Source organism: Triticum urartu, chromosome 6 (assembly GCF_003073215.2).
Source record: "Triticum urartu cultivar G1812 chromosome 6, Tu2.1, whole genome shotgun sequence".
Lineage (NCBI taxonomy): Eukaryota > Viridiplantae > Streptophyta > Magnoliopsida > Poales > Poaceae > Triticum > Triticum urartu.
Window position 1 is genome coordinate 446112638 of NC_053027.1, and position 19034 is coordinate 446131671.

General features: G+C 47.7%; 1 protein-coding gene across 1 annotated transcript; it reads right to left on the reverse strand.

Annotated features, from left to right (window-relative positions):
• Positions 1 to 8622: 8622 nt before the first annotated feature.
• On the reverse strand, positions 8623 to 12990 carry LOC125512313 (cytochrome P450 87A3-like). Its single transcript, XM_048677405.1, has 9 exons — positions 12669 to 12990; positions 12191 to 12515; positions 11932 to 12081; positions 11490 to 11741; positions 11261 to 11350; positions 10791 to 10869; positions 10571 to 10677; positions 9303 to 9433; positions 8623 to 9197 (listed from the first exon to the last, which is right to left on the reverse strand). Exons 1-9 carry the CDS (start codon positions 12863 to 12865, stop codon positions 9107 to 9109), a joined length of 1422 nt encoding a protein of 473 aa, XP_048533362.1. The 5' UTR covers positions 12866 to 12990; the 3' UTR covers positions 8623 to 9106.
• Positions 12991 to 19034: the final 6044 nt, after the last annotated feature.

Here is a 19034-nt window from a genome sequence, read left to right on the forward strand (position 1 = left end):
AAATGGATCTTTATCCTCTTATAAAGGCAGCGAATGTCAAGTGCCTCCCCACTCGCCTTAAAACTCGCCTATTCCCCAAGGGTCGTGCGGACGGCGCGGTTGGATTACCCACGCCCGTATTGATGAGAATCCGGCGATAAGGGGACACGATCTCTGCTTCGATAAGACGTGCCAATGAAAGCCGCACCTTGAAATATGGAGCGGGAAGCTAAAAACGGTTCGAAATAATGACCGGGCATGGACGTAACGTCTCGCTACAAAAAGTTGTCAGTAGATGGGACTTGTGAAATAGTATACTCTTTGCGGCTATATGTGGTGCCTGTCTTGCAGAGCTGGACACATTTTCTGTGTTCAAGGACTACTTTGAAGTATTCGGATGAGGAACCCGCCTTGCAATGCCGAAAACAATCTGTGTGCCGGACGCATCGTCATTAAAGCCTGGTTCAGGAGCTACTGAGAGAGTCCTGGATTAAGGGGTCCTCGGGCGTCCGGACTATATGACATGGGCCGGACTAATGGGCCGTGAAGATACAAGACAGAAGACTTCCTCCCGTGTCCGGATGACTCTCCTTTGCGTGGAAGGCAAGCTTAGCGTGCGGATATGAATATTCCTTTCTCTGTAAACCGACTCTGTACAACCCTAGCCCCCTCCGATGTCTATATAAACCGGAGGGTTTAGTCCCTAACAGCAATTATAATCATACAACCTAGACAATTAGGGTTTTAGCCATGACGATCTCGTGGTAGATCAACTCTTCCCCTATACTCATCAAAGTCAATCAAGCAGGATATAGGGTATTACCTTCATCAAAAGGGCCCGAACCTGGGTAAAACATTGTGTCCCTTGTCTCCTGTTACCATTGAGAAGACCGTGTGAGGCAGCCCGTGATAGTAGTACTCGAATGGTGGTAAATTTAGCCACAGGTGAGTAAGTATCAAAGAAATGCCTGCTTTTGCTGCTATGCGGATGGAGGACTTTTGGGCCTGGCATTACGAGAAATCGGGACAGTTCTCTGTTCAATCCTTAGACACACAGTTCGGGACCCCCACCCAAAATCTATCGGTTTTGACATCGACGGCTGGGTGGCTGGCATGCGGACCCATCCACAAGTTTGGATAAAATGAGGCCGGTGGGAGGCGGTTGGCCGGCTAACACGTGAGTCTGAGGGCAGACAACGAGAGGACACGCACGACCATCTGGATGCAAATCGGGTCCAAATTTGCGTTGGTAATGGGTCCAGAGGGACACAAAGTGGACTGAATTTGCACCCGAAGCTATGCATTGAGCCATGAAATTTGTCCAGTCCAACCCAAATGGATACGAACAGACCAAATACGTCCCTGCGTTAGAGTTGACCTAACGTAGACCACCGATGAGGAGGAAACGCGGGACCTGTGGCCGAGGCGTGGGCGGTGGGGCCGCTGCTCCAGTGAACGTCGCGGCGCGGCGGGGCCAGGGTGTGATCCGACGGTGCGGAAGGTACTACGCGAGCGTTTCGGCGCTTCAATTCGATGGTGGGTGGAAGGGAACCGTCCTGGCTGGCTGTGCCGGGCTGGGGCCGCGTTCCCGGGTGCACAGGGTCTGTCTCGCAACCAGCTCGGCATATTAAATAGCCTCCTCTCTCGTGCCACGTTCCATCTTCGAACGATTCTCAATCTCTCCTGCTGTTTTTCCGCTTCATGCAGCAGTACGTCTCGTAACTCCTGTCGCGTCCGTGCCGCGAAATGGCGGAGACGTGAAGGTGCACTCGCTAAGCACGAGCCATCAATGTAAACAAAACATTATCAGTAGGCGTAAAATAGCTTTAGGATCGACAACAAGATTCAGCCGTCTCACCAAGTGCAATAGAGATGGTCTCAAAAAAAAAGGTGCAATAGAGATGCTCCGCACCGAAAAGCGAGTGACACCTGTCCCCGTCAAGTGTGTACAGGGATGCAGGTGCACATCACAAGTCCGACAGCGAGGAAAAACGCGCTTCAACTTCATTACGAAGCGGACATGTGGGTTTATCCGGCATGGGCCTAGAGTGTGGACCCATTGCAAAACTTCCAAGCCATTGATGAGCTAGATGGACCGTTCGATAGCGAAGGCTGGCGACAGATGTGTCACTGGACAAGCGACGAGCCTGAGTCGGATAACGGTTTTCCGGCGTGCCACTCTTGTTTGCGGAGAACTGGTGACGTGTTCATCGCCATAGCATTTCCAGCCTTCAGCCCGAAGGTGCGAAACTGTGGTTTAATAGTTAAGAGGGAAGTGGCATTCTAGGCGCACCAGGGTACGAGTTCTAAGCTTGTACCAATGCTTTAATTTTTTTGGATTATTTTAGGCCTTCTGATGATCTAAATTAAGTGTGAGAAGACGTTAATATCAAGTGCGAAGGCGTTTGTGATGATTTCGTCAATTTTAAAATGATATGTCGGCTCGGTCTTTCGTATGTGTTCATAAAAATAAGGTATGCGTGCATGCGTTCATAAAAATTAATGTATACGCGTAGATATAAACGTCAGTCTGTACCATGTTAAGAAAAAAGAAAACCTTCGGCCCATAGTTGGGTTGCGATATGACTACTATTGTCGTTGTTCGTTGGTGTCCGGATATCACAATGAAGCAAGAATGGGCGCTCAACAGGAGAGGCAATAAGGCTCCGCGGATTTTAGCGGGATCCCGAATGTATACATGTAGTCTTTACTCATCAAATAGACGATGACAACTAAAGTTGGTACAGTACGACTTAGCATCATGATGCAGGCCACGCAAACTTGTGACATCGCCATCTCTTTGGTCTCAACTTTTAAGGGGATTACGGATCCATGCTTAAGTTGGTTTTCTTTTCTCAAATAAAGGAGTTTCCCCCAATTTGATATCTCAACAAAATGAATAACACATACTCAGGTTAGTACATTACGCATTAGAGCGTCTCCAGCGCTGACCCACAAAATTACTTCCACATCCGTCCGTGGACGGCGGGACCAATCCATGGACACGGATACAGGAGCCGGCCATCCAATGCTTACCCATATACATCCGGCCCTAATTTTTTTAAAGCTTGCACGCTTAAATACTCACTCCTTCCCATGGTGTTCTTTTTCAAGATGAAGTAGTCATCAAAGAACCGGATGCCATGGTAGAGATGATTGAAGACATTTTTGCGCATCCAAGAGCGCCGGCGAAAATTGGCAGTGAAGAGGGCATCAGGGCAAAGCAATTGTCCATCAGCCGCGCGCCTTGTTGCGGTTGAGCACTTGATGACCCTTTATCGATCCCTTGAAATTGTGAACATGCTCTTCCGCACGCTTCGCATATGCAAGTACCGTCTGCATCATTGTCGTCTCATCCGTGTAGTCCTCCTTGTCGGATGAGTTGTTGGACAACTAAATACAGTACTCGTATATGTACTCCATATCCGAACAAAGAAGAAGGGACACATATTTAGCGCGGGCATTTCACCGAACAGTTACCGGGCAAGGTGAGTATTGTACAAGCTGATGGTACCTGCGCGGCTATCGGAGGAGACATGTGCAACGGCGCCGGAGGAGAAGAGGTTTGGAGCCCGGATGTTTCGTTGGAGGTGTCAGACTCGTCGAGTTCCGACAGGGGTGGTGGAGCGGCGACAAAGGCAAGAGAGAAAAATGGGAGGTGAAAAATGGGAGGATGGAGGTGTGGGGTCCGGAAGGGATTTTGGGAGGGGAGGGGGGATTGGGTGAGCCGGAGGTGTCGCAGTCCTACGTGTTTGCTGTCCGGACTTCAGCAAAGTATCCCCTGTTTGTCTCGGATTTGCTGTAAAAAATGAGTTCGGACCGCTCGGCGAACCGATACAAAATCATGTTAGATGATTAAATACGTCCTGGCCATGCAGTCGGACGGTTGTGGGTGGTTCAAGGCTCCACTTTGGAGATACCGTGTCGAAACAAAGATGGGCCCATAACCATAACCAGCTGTTCTAACTTTCGAGTCCCCTTGCAAACCGTTTCTCCATTTCTTTACACAGGAGCAGTAGGACAGTCCGAGCCATTTGACGTCACTTTATCACCTTCGTTTTAGTTTTTTCTTTGAGATAAATCACCTTCATTTTAGTGTTTTGTCAATCCACTAACTAACAGTAAAAGAGTTTATTTTGGAAGAAAACAGTAGCCTTTTAGGGACGCTCAGTTTTGAGTGCTCAGCCCATCATCCTTTCAGAATAAAGACCGAGTAGGCCGGAAGCTACCGGTTTTGGGCATAAAAGTACTAGCCCAAGTCGCCCTGAATAATCACGGCCCATGAGCTCGTCGAAAGCCGAACCAGCAAGCGCCCAGCAGAATGGCCGTCCCCGCCGCAAACCAACTCGAATTGTTCTTCTGCCATGGAAGCACGAGGATGCCGTGAAGTGAATCTCGACGCAGCCAGTAAGGTCAGTCTTTCGATTAGCACTGCATGGATACACAAGTACTCCTAGATTTCTCTTGTTTGATTTCGGAGAGATGCATCGCACATTCGATCTTTATTGCGAACTTGTTGCCGCCAATTTCCTTCCCCTAGCCGCGGACGCGCGCGCCTCTGGTGCAGCACCATGGCCAACGGGAGTGCGCCTCGTGTGTCAGGAGAGTTGGCTAGTTTTAGGCGTTTTGGAAGGGAGAAATCCGTGTACCCAGGCCCAACAGTGGGAAATTTCAACGGAGAAACCATGGAGCACCTGGTCAGATTCTAATTATGTATTCTCTTCGTCCCAAATTAACTGAAGTTCTAATTTTGTTCTAAGTTTTTAAAAATATCTAATTTGACCAATTTTACAATATCAAATTAATATCATTATATTCATCATGAATTATATTTCCGTACCATATAAATTTGATGTGCTATATATTAGCGTATTTTTCTATGTAGTTGATCGGACTTAAATAAGTTTGACTTATGACAAAGCTATAACTTCAATTAATTTGGAATGGAAGGAGTGCTTAATAGATGCCAAAAGTGAGAACCAAACATAGCTTAGTTCGTTGATGGAGTAGTTGTATCTCAGCACCAGATAGGTTTGATGTTACCTCTGTCTCACCTTGAGGGATTATTAAATGATGTACTCCCCCTGTTCACTTTTATAAGACCTTATAGCCAATTCAGATATCACCCAAAACAGTTCAATGTGAGCTGTCTGAAACGTCTTATAAAAGTGAACGGAGGGAGTATCTGTTAACTCAGTTGTGGTTTCATCAACCTTGACCTTTTTCACTTGTGTGAGTGTTTCATGTTGTAGCAAATATGCCTACGTTGTATCCTTTTTCTTTTCATTACGTCACTATTCATAATAGTGCGGAAAGAAAGTACGAAGAGTCCCCTCCCCAAACCCCATTGTTTTGTTTCGTTTTCTATTATTTTAGAAATTTCCTTTTTATTGTTTTGTCAATAATATTTTATCTGTCAATGAATATTCTAATAACAATGAAATTCAATGATAATAAAAAAAAAACTAGACCAGAAGGGGGAGAAGCCCCTACTAATTTATAATAAAGGTCAAGGTCATCAACCTTGACCTTTTTCACTTGTGTGAGTGTTTCATGTTGTGGCAAATATGCCTACGTTGTATCTTTTTTCTTTTCATTACTTCACTATATATAATAGTGCGGAAAGAAAGTACGAAGAAGAGTCCCCCCCCCCCCAAACCCCATTGTTTCGTTTCGTTTTCTATTATTTTAGAAATTTCCTTTTTATTGTTTTGTCAACAATATTTTATCTGTCAATGAATATTCTAATAACAATGGAATTCAATGATAATAAAAAAAAACTAGACCAGAAGGGGGAGAAGCCCCTATTTATTTTTAATAAAGAGGAGAATGTGAGACAACAATGTCTGAGCCAAGGCTCGAACCTGCATCGGCCAGGTTACACCACCGCTCCCTGTCCACTGGGCTAGGAGCCCATCCCCACATATAGCCAATTCAGATATCACCCAAAACAGTTCAATGTGAGCTGTCTGAAACGTCTTATAAAAGTGAACGGAGGGAGTATCTGTTAACTCAGTTGTGGTTTCATCAACCTTGACCTTTTTCACTTGTGTGAGTGTTTCATGTTGTGGCAAATATGCCTACGTTGTATCCTTTTTCTTTTCATTACGTCACTATTCATAATAGTGCGGAAAGAAAGTACGAAGAGTCCCCTCCCCAAACCCCATTGTTTTGTTTCGTTTTCTATTATTTTAGAAATTTCCTTTTTATTGTTTTGTCAATAATATTTTATCTGTCAATGAATATTCTAATAACAATGGAATTCAATGATAATAAAAAAAAACTAGACCAGAAGGGGGAGAAGCCCCTACTAATTTATAATAAAGGTCAAGGTCATCAACCTTGACCTTTTTCACTTGTGTGAGTGTTTCATGTTGTGGCAAATATGCCTACGTTGTATCCTTTTTCTTTTCATTACGTCACTATACATAATAGTGCGGAAAGAAAGTACGAAGAGTCCCCTCCCCAAACCCCATTGTTTTGTTTCGTTTTCTATTATTTTAGAAATTTCCTTTTTATTGTTTTGTCAATAATATTTTATCTGTCAATGAATATTCTAATAACAATGGAATTCAATGATAATAAAAAAAAACTAGACCAGAAGGGGGAGAAGCCCCTACTAATTTATAATAAAGGTCAAGGTCATCAACCTTGACCTTTTTCACTTGTGTGAGTGTTTCATGTTGTGGCAAATATGCCTACGTTGTATCCTTTTTCTTTTCATTACGTCACTATTCATAATAGTGCGGAAAGAAAGTACGAAGAGTCCCCTCCCCAAACCCCATTGTTTTGTTTCGTTTTCTATTATTTTAGAAATTTCCTTTTTATTGTTTTGTCAATAATATTTTATCTGTCAATGAATATTCTAATAACAATGGAATTCAATGATAATAAAAAAAAACTAGACCAGAAGGGGGAGAAGCCCCTACTAATTTATAATAAAGGTCAAGGTCATCAACCTTGACCTTTTTCACTTGTGTGAGTGTTTCATGTTGTAGCAAATATGCCTACGTTGTATCCTTTTTCTTTTCATTACGTCACTATTCATAATAGTGCGGAAAGAAAGTACGAAGAGTCCCCTCCCCAAACCCCATTGTTTTGTTTCGTTTTCTATTATTTTAGAAATTTCCTTTTTATTGTTTTGTCAATAATATTTTATCTGTCAATGAATATTCTAATAACAATGGAATTCAATGATAATAAAAAAAAACTAGACCAGAAGGGGGAGAAGCCCCTACTAATTTATAATAAAGGTCAAGGTCATCAACCTTGACCTTTTTCACTTGTGTGAGTGTTTCATGTTGTGGCAAATATGCCTACGTTGTATCCTTTTTCTTTTCATTACGTCACTATTCATAATAGTGCGGAAAGAAAGTACGAAGAGTCCCCTCCCCAAACCCCATTGTTTTGTTTCGTTTTCTATTATTTTAGAAATTTCCTTTTTATTGTTTTGTCAATAATATTTTATCTGTCAATGAATATTCTAATAACAATGGAATTCAATGATAATAAAAAAAAACTAGACCAGAAGGGGGAGAAGCCCCTACTAATTTATAATAAAGGTCAAGGTCATCAACCTTGACCTTTTTCACTTGTGTGAGTGTTTCATGTTGTGGCAAATATGCCTACGTTGTATCCTTTTTCTTTTCATTACGTCACTATACATAATAGTGCGGAAAGAAAGTACGAAGAGTCCCCTCCCCAAACCCCATTGTTTTGTTTCGTTTTCTATTATTTTAGAAATTTCCTTTTTATTGTTTTGTCAATAATATTTTATCTGTCAATGAATATTCTAATAACAATGGAATTCAATGATAATAAAAAAAAACTAGACCAGAAGGGGGAGAAGGGAGTATCTGTTAACTCAGTTGTGGTTTCATCAACCTTGACCTTTTTCACTTGTGTGAGTGTTTCATGTTGTGGCAAATATGCCTACGTTGTATCCTTTTTCTTTTCATTACGTCACTATTCATAATAGTGCGGAAAGAAAGTACGAAGAGTCCCCTCCCCAAACCCCATTGTTTTGTTTCGTTTTCTATTATTTTAGAAATTTCCTTTTTATTGTTTTGTCAATAATATTTTATCTGTCAATGAATATTCTAATAACAATGGAATTCAATGATAATAAAAAAAAACTAGACCAGAAGGGGGAGAAGCCCCTACTAATTTATAATAAAGGTCAAGGTCATCAACCTTGACCTTTTTCACTTGTGTGAGTGTTTCATGTTGTGGCAAATATGCCTACGTTGTATCCTTTTTCTTTTCATTACTTCACTATATATAATAGTGCGGAAAGAAAGTACGAAGAAGAGTCCCCCCCCCCCAAACCCCATTGCTTCGTTTCGTTTTCTATTATTTTAGAAATTTCCTTTTTATTGTTTTGTCAACAATATTTTATCTGTCAATGAATATTCTAATAACAATGGAATTCAATGATAATAAAAAAAAACTAGACCAGAAGGGGGAGAAGCCCCTATTTATTTTTAATAAAGAGGAGAATGTGAGACAACAATGTCTGAGCCAAGGCTCGAACCTGCATCGGCCAGGTTACACCACCGCTCCCTGTCCACTGGGCTAGGAGCCCATCCCCCCACACACACACAACAAAATGAAACGTCGTATTCAGCGTTTTCTAAAAAAAATAGCAGATGCTGAGAATCATGTACAAGTACAAACCCAAACACATAACTATTCACTTTCATTTGCAATAATGGTGCAAATATAAGAGATACACAACATATGAGTAGACTCGTACATCATGTGCACGACTAATTACCATCATGGGAAACAATCAACAGTTACCTTTTGCTTGGGTTGTGTGGTGGAGTGTTGCAATGGATAGCGCCGAACTGCGTTTTGGAATGGAACTGGCCTTGTGTGATTGTAACAATGACAATGTTACCTAATTCATACACAACCCCTTAAAAAACAATTACCTTTTGCTTGGACTAGAGGACTAATATTTCTGTGGTGTGACTACAATACTACTACCAGAGTAACAATGAGCCAAAAAGGTGCCCTAAAACGACCTCAAGGAGTGCTTTACAATCTACATATACCACATTTACATAGTTATTTCTTGACTTTTTGCTGCGAACAGGCAGACTGAGCCGACAAACATGTGATGTCAGTTCTTAGGGAAGAGCTGAATGTGAAAGCCATCTGGGAAGCTCAGTCCTGGGGTACGCATTATGTTACCTCCTTTTACCGTCTTCCATCTGAAATGACGAAACTCAAGGTTAGAAAAGGCCGATTTCACCCTCACAGTTCTTTCAGTGAAACAGTGTCCATATGTGACCATGTGTACAAGGGACTAACTGCACCTGTATTTTGTCACCAGGCAGTGGATGAAGGTCGCCATCAGGACCTTGCTGAGGTCGGTTCCGACGCAGAACCGGAGACCCCCGCCGAACGCCATGAAATGCTTTGTTCCACCGGTGATTTCCATCTTATCCTGCAGCCCAAGTAAAACCCGGAAGTGTTATTTCTTCAGACAGATAGGTGAGTCAAGACTCTAGACCCAAAAGTAAACACAACACATGACTTTCATATGCACTCTCGCTCACGAAGGCCATGCGTGCATGGACGCTTCTGTAAGCAGATATATATATATATATATATATATATATATATATATATATATATATATATATATATATTAATCTAGCTTCCATTTGCTTCTACCGCTGTGAGACACTAGCATGGCCGCATCCTTTTCTTTATTCCTACCTGTTCCTTATCAACAGAACAGCGAGGGTTAAGTATCATTTGACGGTATGCTGCTCTAGAAGCTGATTTGCCCGCGCGCAAGTGGACTAATCACGTAGCACAATACAGAGGACTGAACGCTTCTTCTTACCAAACTTTCAGGTTCATCCCCTGTATACACTAACAGAAACTCGACTTCTGTATTTGCTTCACAAATAAGCAGGTATTGAAATAGCACAACTTGCCACATTGATGAATTGCGAATTGGAGTCGTAGAACCCAGACCTGCTTAGAGTACATTACTAGCTAGTCATGATCCCATGCAAATACAGTAAAAATTCTACACTATATATGATTTTGGTACGTTTTTCCGATGTCTCGTGCGGTTCTCTGGCAACCCTATTGCTGGCTAATTAGATAACCACTACACCAAGCGCACTTTTGCTTCCTCTTCTAATATATCCTTCCAAGTTACTAAACTCTATTTAACGTTTCAAGTTGGTAATAAGTCGGGAGAAACTCAGAGACTCAAGCAGTGCATGGAGTCACTGACTGAGTGGCCTGACTGAGTGACTGTTGCTATTGGCTTTAATAAAAAAAATGATACGGAGTAGCTTATTTTGATTAGATGTATGACTCCACAAACTTATGGTATGATTTATAGCTGTAGTTGTTTGGATGGCACTGGGAACCTTGGAAGTTCAAGCAAACAAAACCCTGAAGCTACCACTCGCTGCCCACAGAGACACTCCGTCGATGATGGGCCATCCGCCCATGCCGGAAGTTAGATTCAGCTTGTGCGCCGCAACCCAACGTTGAGTTCGCTTCCAAAATGAAATGAGCTGGTTTCAGTTTGCATAAATAAAGATGAACGAGCACAAACCTGCCACCTCCATGGGTTAAACGCCAATGGGTCCTCATAAATTTCGGGATTTAGATGCACTGCTGGAGGGCACACCATGACTGCCCACCCTGCTGGAATAGTGTAGCCTGCACCCAAAGGAGGAGAATGCAAAAGGCATTAGATTTCTTAATCTCACGCCATGAACCAAAAAGTGTCTTTATTCAAACATGGCATGGAATCCACCACTCACTCAATGTACCTTTGAATTCAATGTCTTGCAAGGCCTTACGAAAAATCCCGGGCACGATGTTGGCTATCCTTGCTATCTCCAACGTGACCTTCATGAACAAAGGATGCACAGAGGTGGGGGTGTCAGTTTCATCAGTCCTTCAGAGGTTCTAAGTAGTCTAGTGTCGTTAATTTCTTCCTCAGATCTCGTTTCTTTTACTTTTGTTATTAAGATGATAACTAGTACGTTATATCTTCTCTCTCATGGACTATGCATTTGGTCACCCAGGTAGGGAACACAAAGCAAGCTACTTGCACAATCGCATTTGGTCTGTCAGGGTTATCAACTTTGCCACTATCGTTTTTTGAAGATATTTTGCCACTATCGTAGTGCAGCCCTAACTGCCATTCATTAGTCACTGTTACATCGAGTCAATTAATTTCTTAACCGTGCAATTTGCATCATAGCTTAGCTAGGTAGGTAGTCCCGGTTAGGCTCACCTGAGAGGTGAAGGTCATGGACTTGTACTCTGCCCACGTGAGGCCGGCATCCAGGTCCTTCCTGTCCCTAACAATCGCCTCATGCTCCTCCTGACCACACAAAGAGCATTATATCGTCAATTGTTATTTTGCACAAGTAGCTCGCCTAGCTAGTTCTTGCCGCTGCACACAACATCGATCGAGATCGATAGACGTAAAGTCGCATGCAGTTTATACTACAAGTACTAACCGTTAACGCTTCGAGCACCTTCGGGTTCTCGGTAATGAGCCTGATGCCTAGCGTGAGGGCCAAGGCAGTAGTCTCGAAGCTCGCGAAGAGGAGCACGAACATGAGGTCCAGGGCCACGGTCTCGGTAAGGACGGGCTTCTCCCTCCTCAGCTCCTCGATCATCACGTCGAGGAAGTCCTCGGGCTGCCTCCCCTCGTCCGCCATCCTCTCCCTCATCATCCTCTTGAGCACAGTCATGGCGTTCCTTCTCCCCTGCACAGACATGCAATTGCAGCTCCGTCAAGCGTTCCAGGAAGAGAATAGAGAAGCTTAACGGAGTGGGCTCCGTGAGAGCCGCCGTTTGACTGGTCGTATCTTGACTTGACACGCATGTGCAGTTTTGTGCACTACGTAGGCCGGTCAAGAAGCATTTGTGGCTTTGTTCGCATGCGCATGTGCGTACCTTCATGCACTCATGATACGCTGTGCCGGGGATGTTCACCGGGAAGGAGATAAGCCCCCGGATGAAGGCCACGAAGTTCTTCCTCAGGCTCTCGGACGACTTGGTTGGCTCGTAACCGATCAGCTTCTTCGCGGTTATGTCGAAGATCATCTAGGACAAGTAACAAACAGGAGATGCACATCAGCAATGGTCTCTAATCTGATGATGTTAAACGCATGCAGTACCAGGTACTCCATGCACAGAGCATGCATGGTCTTACGGTGGAGAGGCCGTCCTTGAGCTCGACGCTCGGCTGGCTAGCCCAGGAGGCGAGGGTGGCGCGGCAGGCAGTGTCCGTGTCGGCGAAGAGCACCGCCCGGAGGTTCTCCTGGCCGTACAGGCGGAGCACGAGGGTCTTGAGGTACTTGTACATGAACCCGTGCAGGGAGCCGACGTTGTCGCGGCCAAAGATCTCGGTGAAGGTGGCCGGGTACCAGCTCTCGAACAGCTTACCCTCCTGCTGGAACACGTAGTGGTTAAGGTCCGGGTCTGCCGACACCACCATCGCCCGGCCGACGACGCTGGTCTTGAAGACGGTACCGTACCTATGCACACACACCCAATCAATGTCAGAGCAAGCTCAGTCTCATGCATACTTACTCCAGTAGTCCAATGTGATCATGAACTGATTGGGTTTGGATGCTGGTACCGTGGTGCATAATATAACAGTGCTCTGCGTGGTTAGCTAATTGCCCTACCTGTTCACCCTGTCCTTGACAAAGGGGGAGACATCGCAGGTAGGATTAGGAGCGAAGAACTGCATGGTCTCGCCGAGGAGAGGGAGGCCGAGGGAGCCCGGGGGCAGCCGCCCGTTCGCCTTGGGGTGGCTCCATCTGTACGTCCACAGGATGAATGCTACGGCCATGGCCAAGGCAACAACCCATAGTGCTTCCATCGACTGCAAGTTGTGACTAGAAGACTGTCAGCTAGTACTACTGTATCGATCGATCGTATTAGATCAAGTCTAGGGCAATGGCGGTGCACGCCGAGGGAAGAGAGAAGAGAAGCTAGCGCAAGATATGGCTGCAACAAGCACGGGGAGCTAAGTTGGGAGATTGCATCTCTTTATATAGCGGTCTCGTCGGAAATGCCGCGGGAGGCTGCCAGGCAGGAACTTAAACAATTGGGAGGAGGAGAATTATTGCCGCAGAATCCTTCCAAGTGTGTATCTTTTTGACGGAAAAACCCTTTCCTCAAGCTTGCGCAAGATCTGCTCTCGTTTGCCGTGGTGTTATGTTCCGACGACTGTGCTACACGCCACAGGGGGTAAGCTGTTGTGTTCTGAACTTTTCAGAGTGGTTAACACTTTCAGTCTGACCGACCATTGTCCGTGAGCATCATTCAGGATAAAAGCATGTACAGCTAGCAATGTATTTGCCGGCTGTTCCCCAGACCATGAGTTGTTCTCTTGGCATCTGTTAGGTGATTAGGCGAAACACTGAGTTATGCACTTAGGTTTAAAAGAAATGGTCCGTGCGTGGCCGTGTCTTCCCATTTTGCCTTTTTGGTTGGACAGTAGTTATAGGTTCAATGTAGATGGCAATTAGTTCGACGGGATCAAACAGTTCGGTTCGGTGGGAATGCGAAGGTCTGTTGTATTAGGAAGAAATCATACTCGTACTTGTGAAGTGTCAAGACTAGCTAGGCTGTCGATCCCATGTAAACTCTGTGGATAAGAAACTAAGAACACCTGGCGGGGTACACAGTAGAACAGTAGAAGAAAAGGGTAGAATATTCACCGGCACACCAGAATTGTCAAATGCCGATCGACAGCGAGTCAACACTTTGTTTTTGTTATCGATCGCTTTTGGCCTGTTGCTGTGAGCATCAGAGCATGCATCGATCTAGTAAGACGTCGCGATCACAAGTGCGGTAGACCCACAGCCCCCAGCTAGGTGTACGTACTGTACCAGCAGAGTGTAGGTACATGTTCTTTCCTTCCAGACTATCTTATGCAAATAATCTACTTGTGCTAGCCCTGAATCAAGCACAGCAGCTGGCATACATGCATACGCATGCATTGCAGATCGACATGGATCGCGGAATCTTCCATGAACGTCATACGCACTGTCGTTCGGACGACTGATTGATCGATCACGCGTGAACTTGTCACGTCAGGTTTAAGTGTGCGTGTGTGTGTGTGTTCGTGACAAGTGGTTCCACGCACGTACGGGCACGTACGTACGTGCTCGTCCCTTAAGATCCATGCCGCCATTTTCGTCTGCATGTTTGTCGGTCGACACGGTCGTCGTGTCGATCTGGCCGGCCGGGTCGCCTTCCTCCAGATGTTCATGCATGCACCTTTAGCTTCCTTACGTACGTACGTGCATGCATATTGCATACACGTGTGCTCGTTCGCGGAGGAGTATTGCACCGTCCTATCAATTCTCATTGATTATTTTTTGAAACGAGACAAAATATTTGTCATTTTTATTGATTAAGAAGAAGAGAATTGTTCGGTTAATTAACGGAAAACTGAGCTAAAACCGATACAACCCAACCCACATGACATGGGCACCACCGGCCATCTTGGCCACCGACATGGGACACAACCCCGACGGCAATGCCACCAAATGGCCACACGCGCAAGCAACCGACAGCTCTGACTTTGACGGCGAGCCTCACAAGGAAGATATGCAGGACTTGCGCCGACCGTGCCCTCCGCAAACCGGAAGAGCACCTCGGACACGCCGGGAAGAAGCGACTACTGAAGTCCAAGCCGCGACCCGAGCTCCTCTCGACGCCATCATCGTTGCCAATCAGAAACCAGCGCCCCGCCTCAGCAAACCACGCGGCGAAGATGCCACCATCCACGGCGAAGATGCCGCAATCCACTAGTCTCTCGGTCGTAGCCCGCTCCGAGACGATGCCCCCAATGAGGAGAAAGACGCGAAGACGCCTCCATCGCCTGATCCAGCGGATCTGAGGTTTTCCTTCGGAGCCAAAGCCGTGGGGAGGAGCACCTCCACGGCGACGCTTCCAAGAAAGATCACGACACCCGCGGGCGCCGCCGTCGCCGGCTCCGATGAAGACCGGAGCAAGAATTTCTCCCGGAGAGCACCACCCCCACCGACCGCCGCCCACCAATCACCACCCCTGCTAAGGCTGACCTCACCCTAGCCACGGGATCCCACGATCCACCGCGCCCAGGCACGCACCACCCCCTGGCCGTAGCCGCCGTCCACCAACGCAACACCATAGTGACCACCACCACCGCAGCAACCATCGCATCGTAAGGAGCAGCAGCAAGATCAGAACCATCAAGGCCAGATCCAGATTGGAGCAGCTCCAACGAAGCAGCATGGTAGACGAGCAGGCCCTGCACCGCAGCACACCTCGAGCTCCGGAGATGCCATGCCCGTCGCGCCCCACCAGCCACCGCGCCCGCCGCGCGCAGTCACCGTCGCGCCCGGCCAAGGATCTGCGCCCCGCGCTCACATCCAGAGCCGAGAGCCGGCCCAACCAGGCGCGCCGTCCACTCCCAGGTCACGGCCGGAGCCCGGACCGAGGCCGCCGCCCCGGCGCCCCAACCTCTGGCTGCAGCCGACGCCAAGCCGAACGCCGGCCGCCCGTCCGCGCCAGCCGCCGCCCGCGAGGTCCTAGATCGGGACCGTCCAAGCGCGAATGACCGCGACCGCGGCCGCGGCCGCGCGCCCACCGCCACGATCAAACACCTCATCATGCGCCGAAGACCACCTCCGTCACGCGCCAGGACGTCGCCCCGAGGCCGAGCGCCGGACAGCTGCCTATCGCCCGCGAGATCCCCTTCTCCCGAGCGACAGCAGTCAGAGAGCGCGCCCCGCCGCCGCCGGCTTCGCACAGGCTTTGCCTGCCGGAGGCCACCGGCGACGGCGAGGAAGAGAGAGCCGGGGAGAGGGGGAGGCTGCGGGGGACGGGGGGCCGCCCCCCGTGTCGCCCCGGGGAAGGAGCGGCGCGGGGGCCGGGATGCGCTAGTTTTCGGCAACTCTCCCATTGATTATGATTAATGAATTGATCAGCTCCGCACGACCGGACTGCAAGTATGAACCCGTGACACGGCCGGCACCGGCACGACCGAAGAGCGAAGATCGGTCTTGGAGTGGTGTAGTTGAGCAGCTAACCGAGTGAGATTGGCACGTATCTAGCTAGTATCTCTGTGAAAGTTGGCACTAGTGAAAACAAGTCTCGCTCCTGCTCCCGTAGTGGAGTACATATCTGCATAGCTCCATCGACGCCGTTCTTTAAATGCATCGTTTTTCGCGTGGCTGGTTGGCTAACTCGAGCCGGAGAAGCGTAGTCCACGAGTTATATTCGTGTAGATCGCCATGAGGCGATCGGTCGGTCGGGGGAAAAGGCTGATCGCGTCATTGCTTCCCAACGACCATACGCAGTCTGAGGATGACAACAGATCAATCCAAGAGCGAAGAGATCTGGACATCTAGCTAGAGAATTTGTCAACTAGAGTAGATAGATCGATGCCAAGCGCAAGCAATTCTTAGATTACATCCACACCTGTATAGCCGTAATCTTGTCATTATTCTGCACCTTATTCTTGTTCCGTGGATTCCCTTCCTCTGACCAGTTACCCATGGATTAGTTTAAGATCTCACAAAGATCTTCTACTGGTTGGTATAAGGTCACGAGGGCAAGGTGGGCGTGTATAACTTACACGCGGGAATCATCCGGGCTTATGCCCAAATCTTGGAGATATTCGATGTACCGGAACTCCAACCTCTATCCTTGCCCCGGGAATAAGATGCCTCAACAAAAGTACCAAGGGCATCTCCAAAACCCCAAACCGGACACCGAATCCGCTCGCCTACTGGCCGGAGAACCATGACTTTGGCATCGTACGGTGAGCGGAGAGATGAAGATGTCTGGTGAGTGAAGACAGAGAGCATCGGAGATGTCAGGATGTGCGGTGAGTGGAGACGAAGAGGCGATGAGAGAGTGAGCAGAGAGGAGTGGTGCTGTGTGGTGCGGACGGCGCCGGAGCCGTGCTCAAATAGGCGCGGCCAAGCGAACAGATGGGCAACCGGCTTCAATGCGGCGCACCGACGAAAGTAGACTTCTTGGTCGCCGTGTCGGTATTGAAACGGTGTCGCCCACTCGTCTAGTCGCAGGCCCTGTGGAGTCGGTCCACTCTGGAGTGGCCTGACCGACATGAATATGCAGCGACCGCTTCACGCGAAAAGCGTTTTGGAATTAGTGGTCATGGTCGTGGTGTCCGTTTGGATGCCCGTAAAGCTCCCCTAATTTGCGGCGCCCGAATCACGAAATTTCGCAGAAGCAGGCGCTTCCGTGGATCTATATGGTACCGTGTAGCGTCTCCGAATGTTTACGGGCGTTTCGGGAGTGCGTGTTGGACATGCGAGATATCTAAGGAAGGTGTTACTCTGAAAAAAGACGATTATCAAATAGACGACCATTTCGATTAATTACATCAATGCACAAGCTGCGTTCTTGTTCTCGGGTGTCACTGGATACGCCATCCGTTTGCTTAGCCGCGTCGATAGGTGTCCATCCAAGCGGTCAAAGTCAGACCTCTCTAGCCTCGATCGGTTACGGACCGGTCAAAGTACCAAGTTAAACGCCTCAGCCGATGAGCTTTTTTCCCTTTTCTTTTGAGAACCACCATACCAGGATGCGTATATCTGCCTGCACTTCACGGCACCACACAAATGCCATCTTCATACGAACGTATGCGTCCACGTGCATGCATGCATGCATGCCTCAACACTGTATCCGAAGGCTTATCAAAATGAGACCAACCAAGGGTTAAGGGCATCTTCAACGTAGACCTGTAAATTTCTCGTACGAGTTTGTTTTTATATCCGGACGTGGTTTCGTGGACATAATACGGGTGAGAGCAATCCAACGCTAATTGCAGCTATGAGGAAAAAAAGTAGATGGAGACCATGCATATGGTGGAATATTTGTGGGTTGAGAGGACAGAGAAGAGGGGGACCATATATGTGCCGATGGGAGGAGAGAGAGAAGAGAGAGACCATGCATATGATTGGTCAATTGCATGTCTGAACTATGGCAAATCTCCCTCACATTTGTCTCCAAATACCGGAATTTAGACGTCCGGATAGTTTCGCGGACTGATACAGATCTCCATTGGATTGCCAAAGTGAAGAAATGTGTCCGGTCGGACATATACCGGCGTTTTACAGGTCTTCCTTGGAGATGCCCTAAGAGCATTTACAACTGGACTTGGCAAATCAGACCCCTCACGCGGACGTGAGCGGACGCATCCGCGGACAGTGACCAGTCATGTCTTAAATATTTGATTCACAACCGGATACCTCAAATTAGAAATCTCAAATCCATATTATTACTTGCTATGTAAACAAATCTTTGAGCGGGCGGTTCTGTCGTGCCCATGTCCGGCGACTGGCTACGCTCCACAGAGTGTTGGTCCGGTCGTCGGCAAGGTAGAGTAGTGCATGGGACACGAGCTGGCTCATGGGACTCAAGGCGTCGCCGTCTTTCATGCCCTACTCTTCATCGTCAGAGCCTGGAACCTGAATGGTGCCGGTGGATGTCAGATCGATGATGGATCCATCCTGGGACGAGCCGGCGACATGCAGCATGACGCAGTTGCGGCGCCCGAACTCGTGCACCATACGGGGCACTAGAGAATGCAACTCCGCCTCGCCGACGTCCACCGCCGCGAGGGTTGCTGCCGCCTCCCGCGTCCGCTGCCTCGCACGGCATGCCGTGCCATGTTTGCGTCAGACGATGCCTATAGTGGCGCCCATGACCTTGGCGCGCCAATGAAGGGGTTGCACATCCGCCACCGTGTTCGGACGCCAGACGGACGGCACCGCCTCCGGTGAGGCATCGATGGCTCGCCTAGCGTTGGATCCTTGCGTCATTTGAACAGACTCAATAGATTCCCGACAGAGGAGTCCGAACGCTGCCTCACACGGACCTCCTTCCGAAAGCGGCGGAGCGCAAACCAGACGGCCATCTCCTCCTCTGGGTCGCATGGGATGAGCATGTTATCGAAGGATCTGGAGGTGAAGGCAGGCCCGACCGTGAGGGAGTGCGAACGGGGCGGCCGCCCCGGGCCCCCC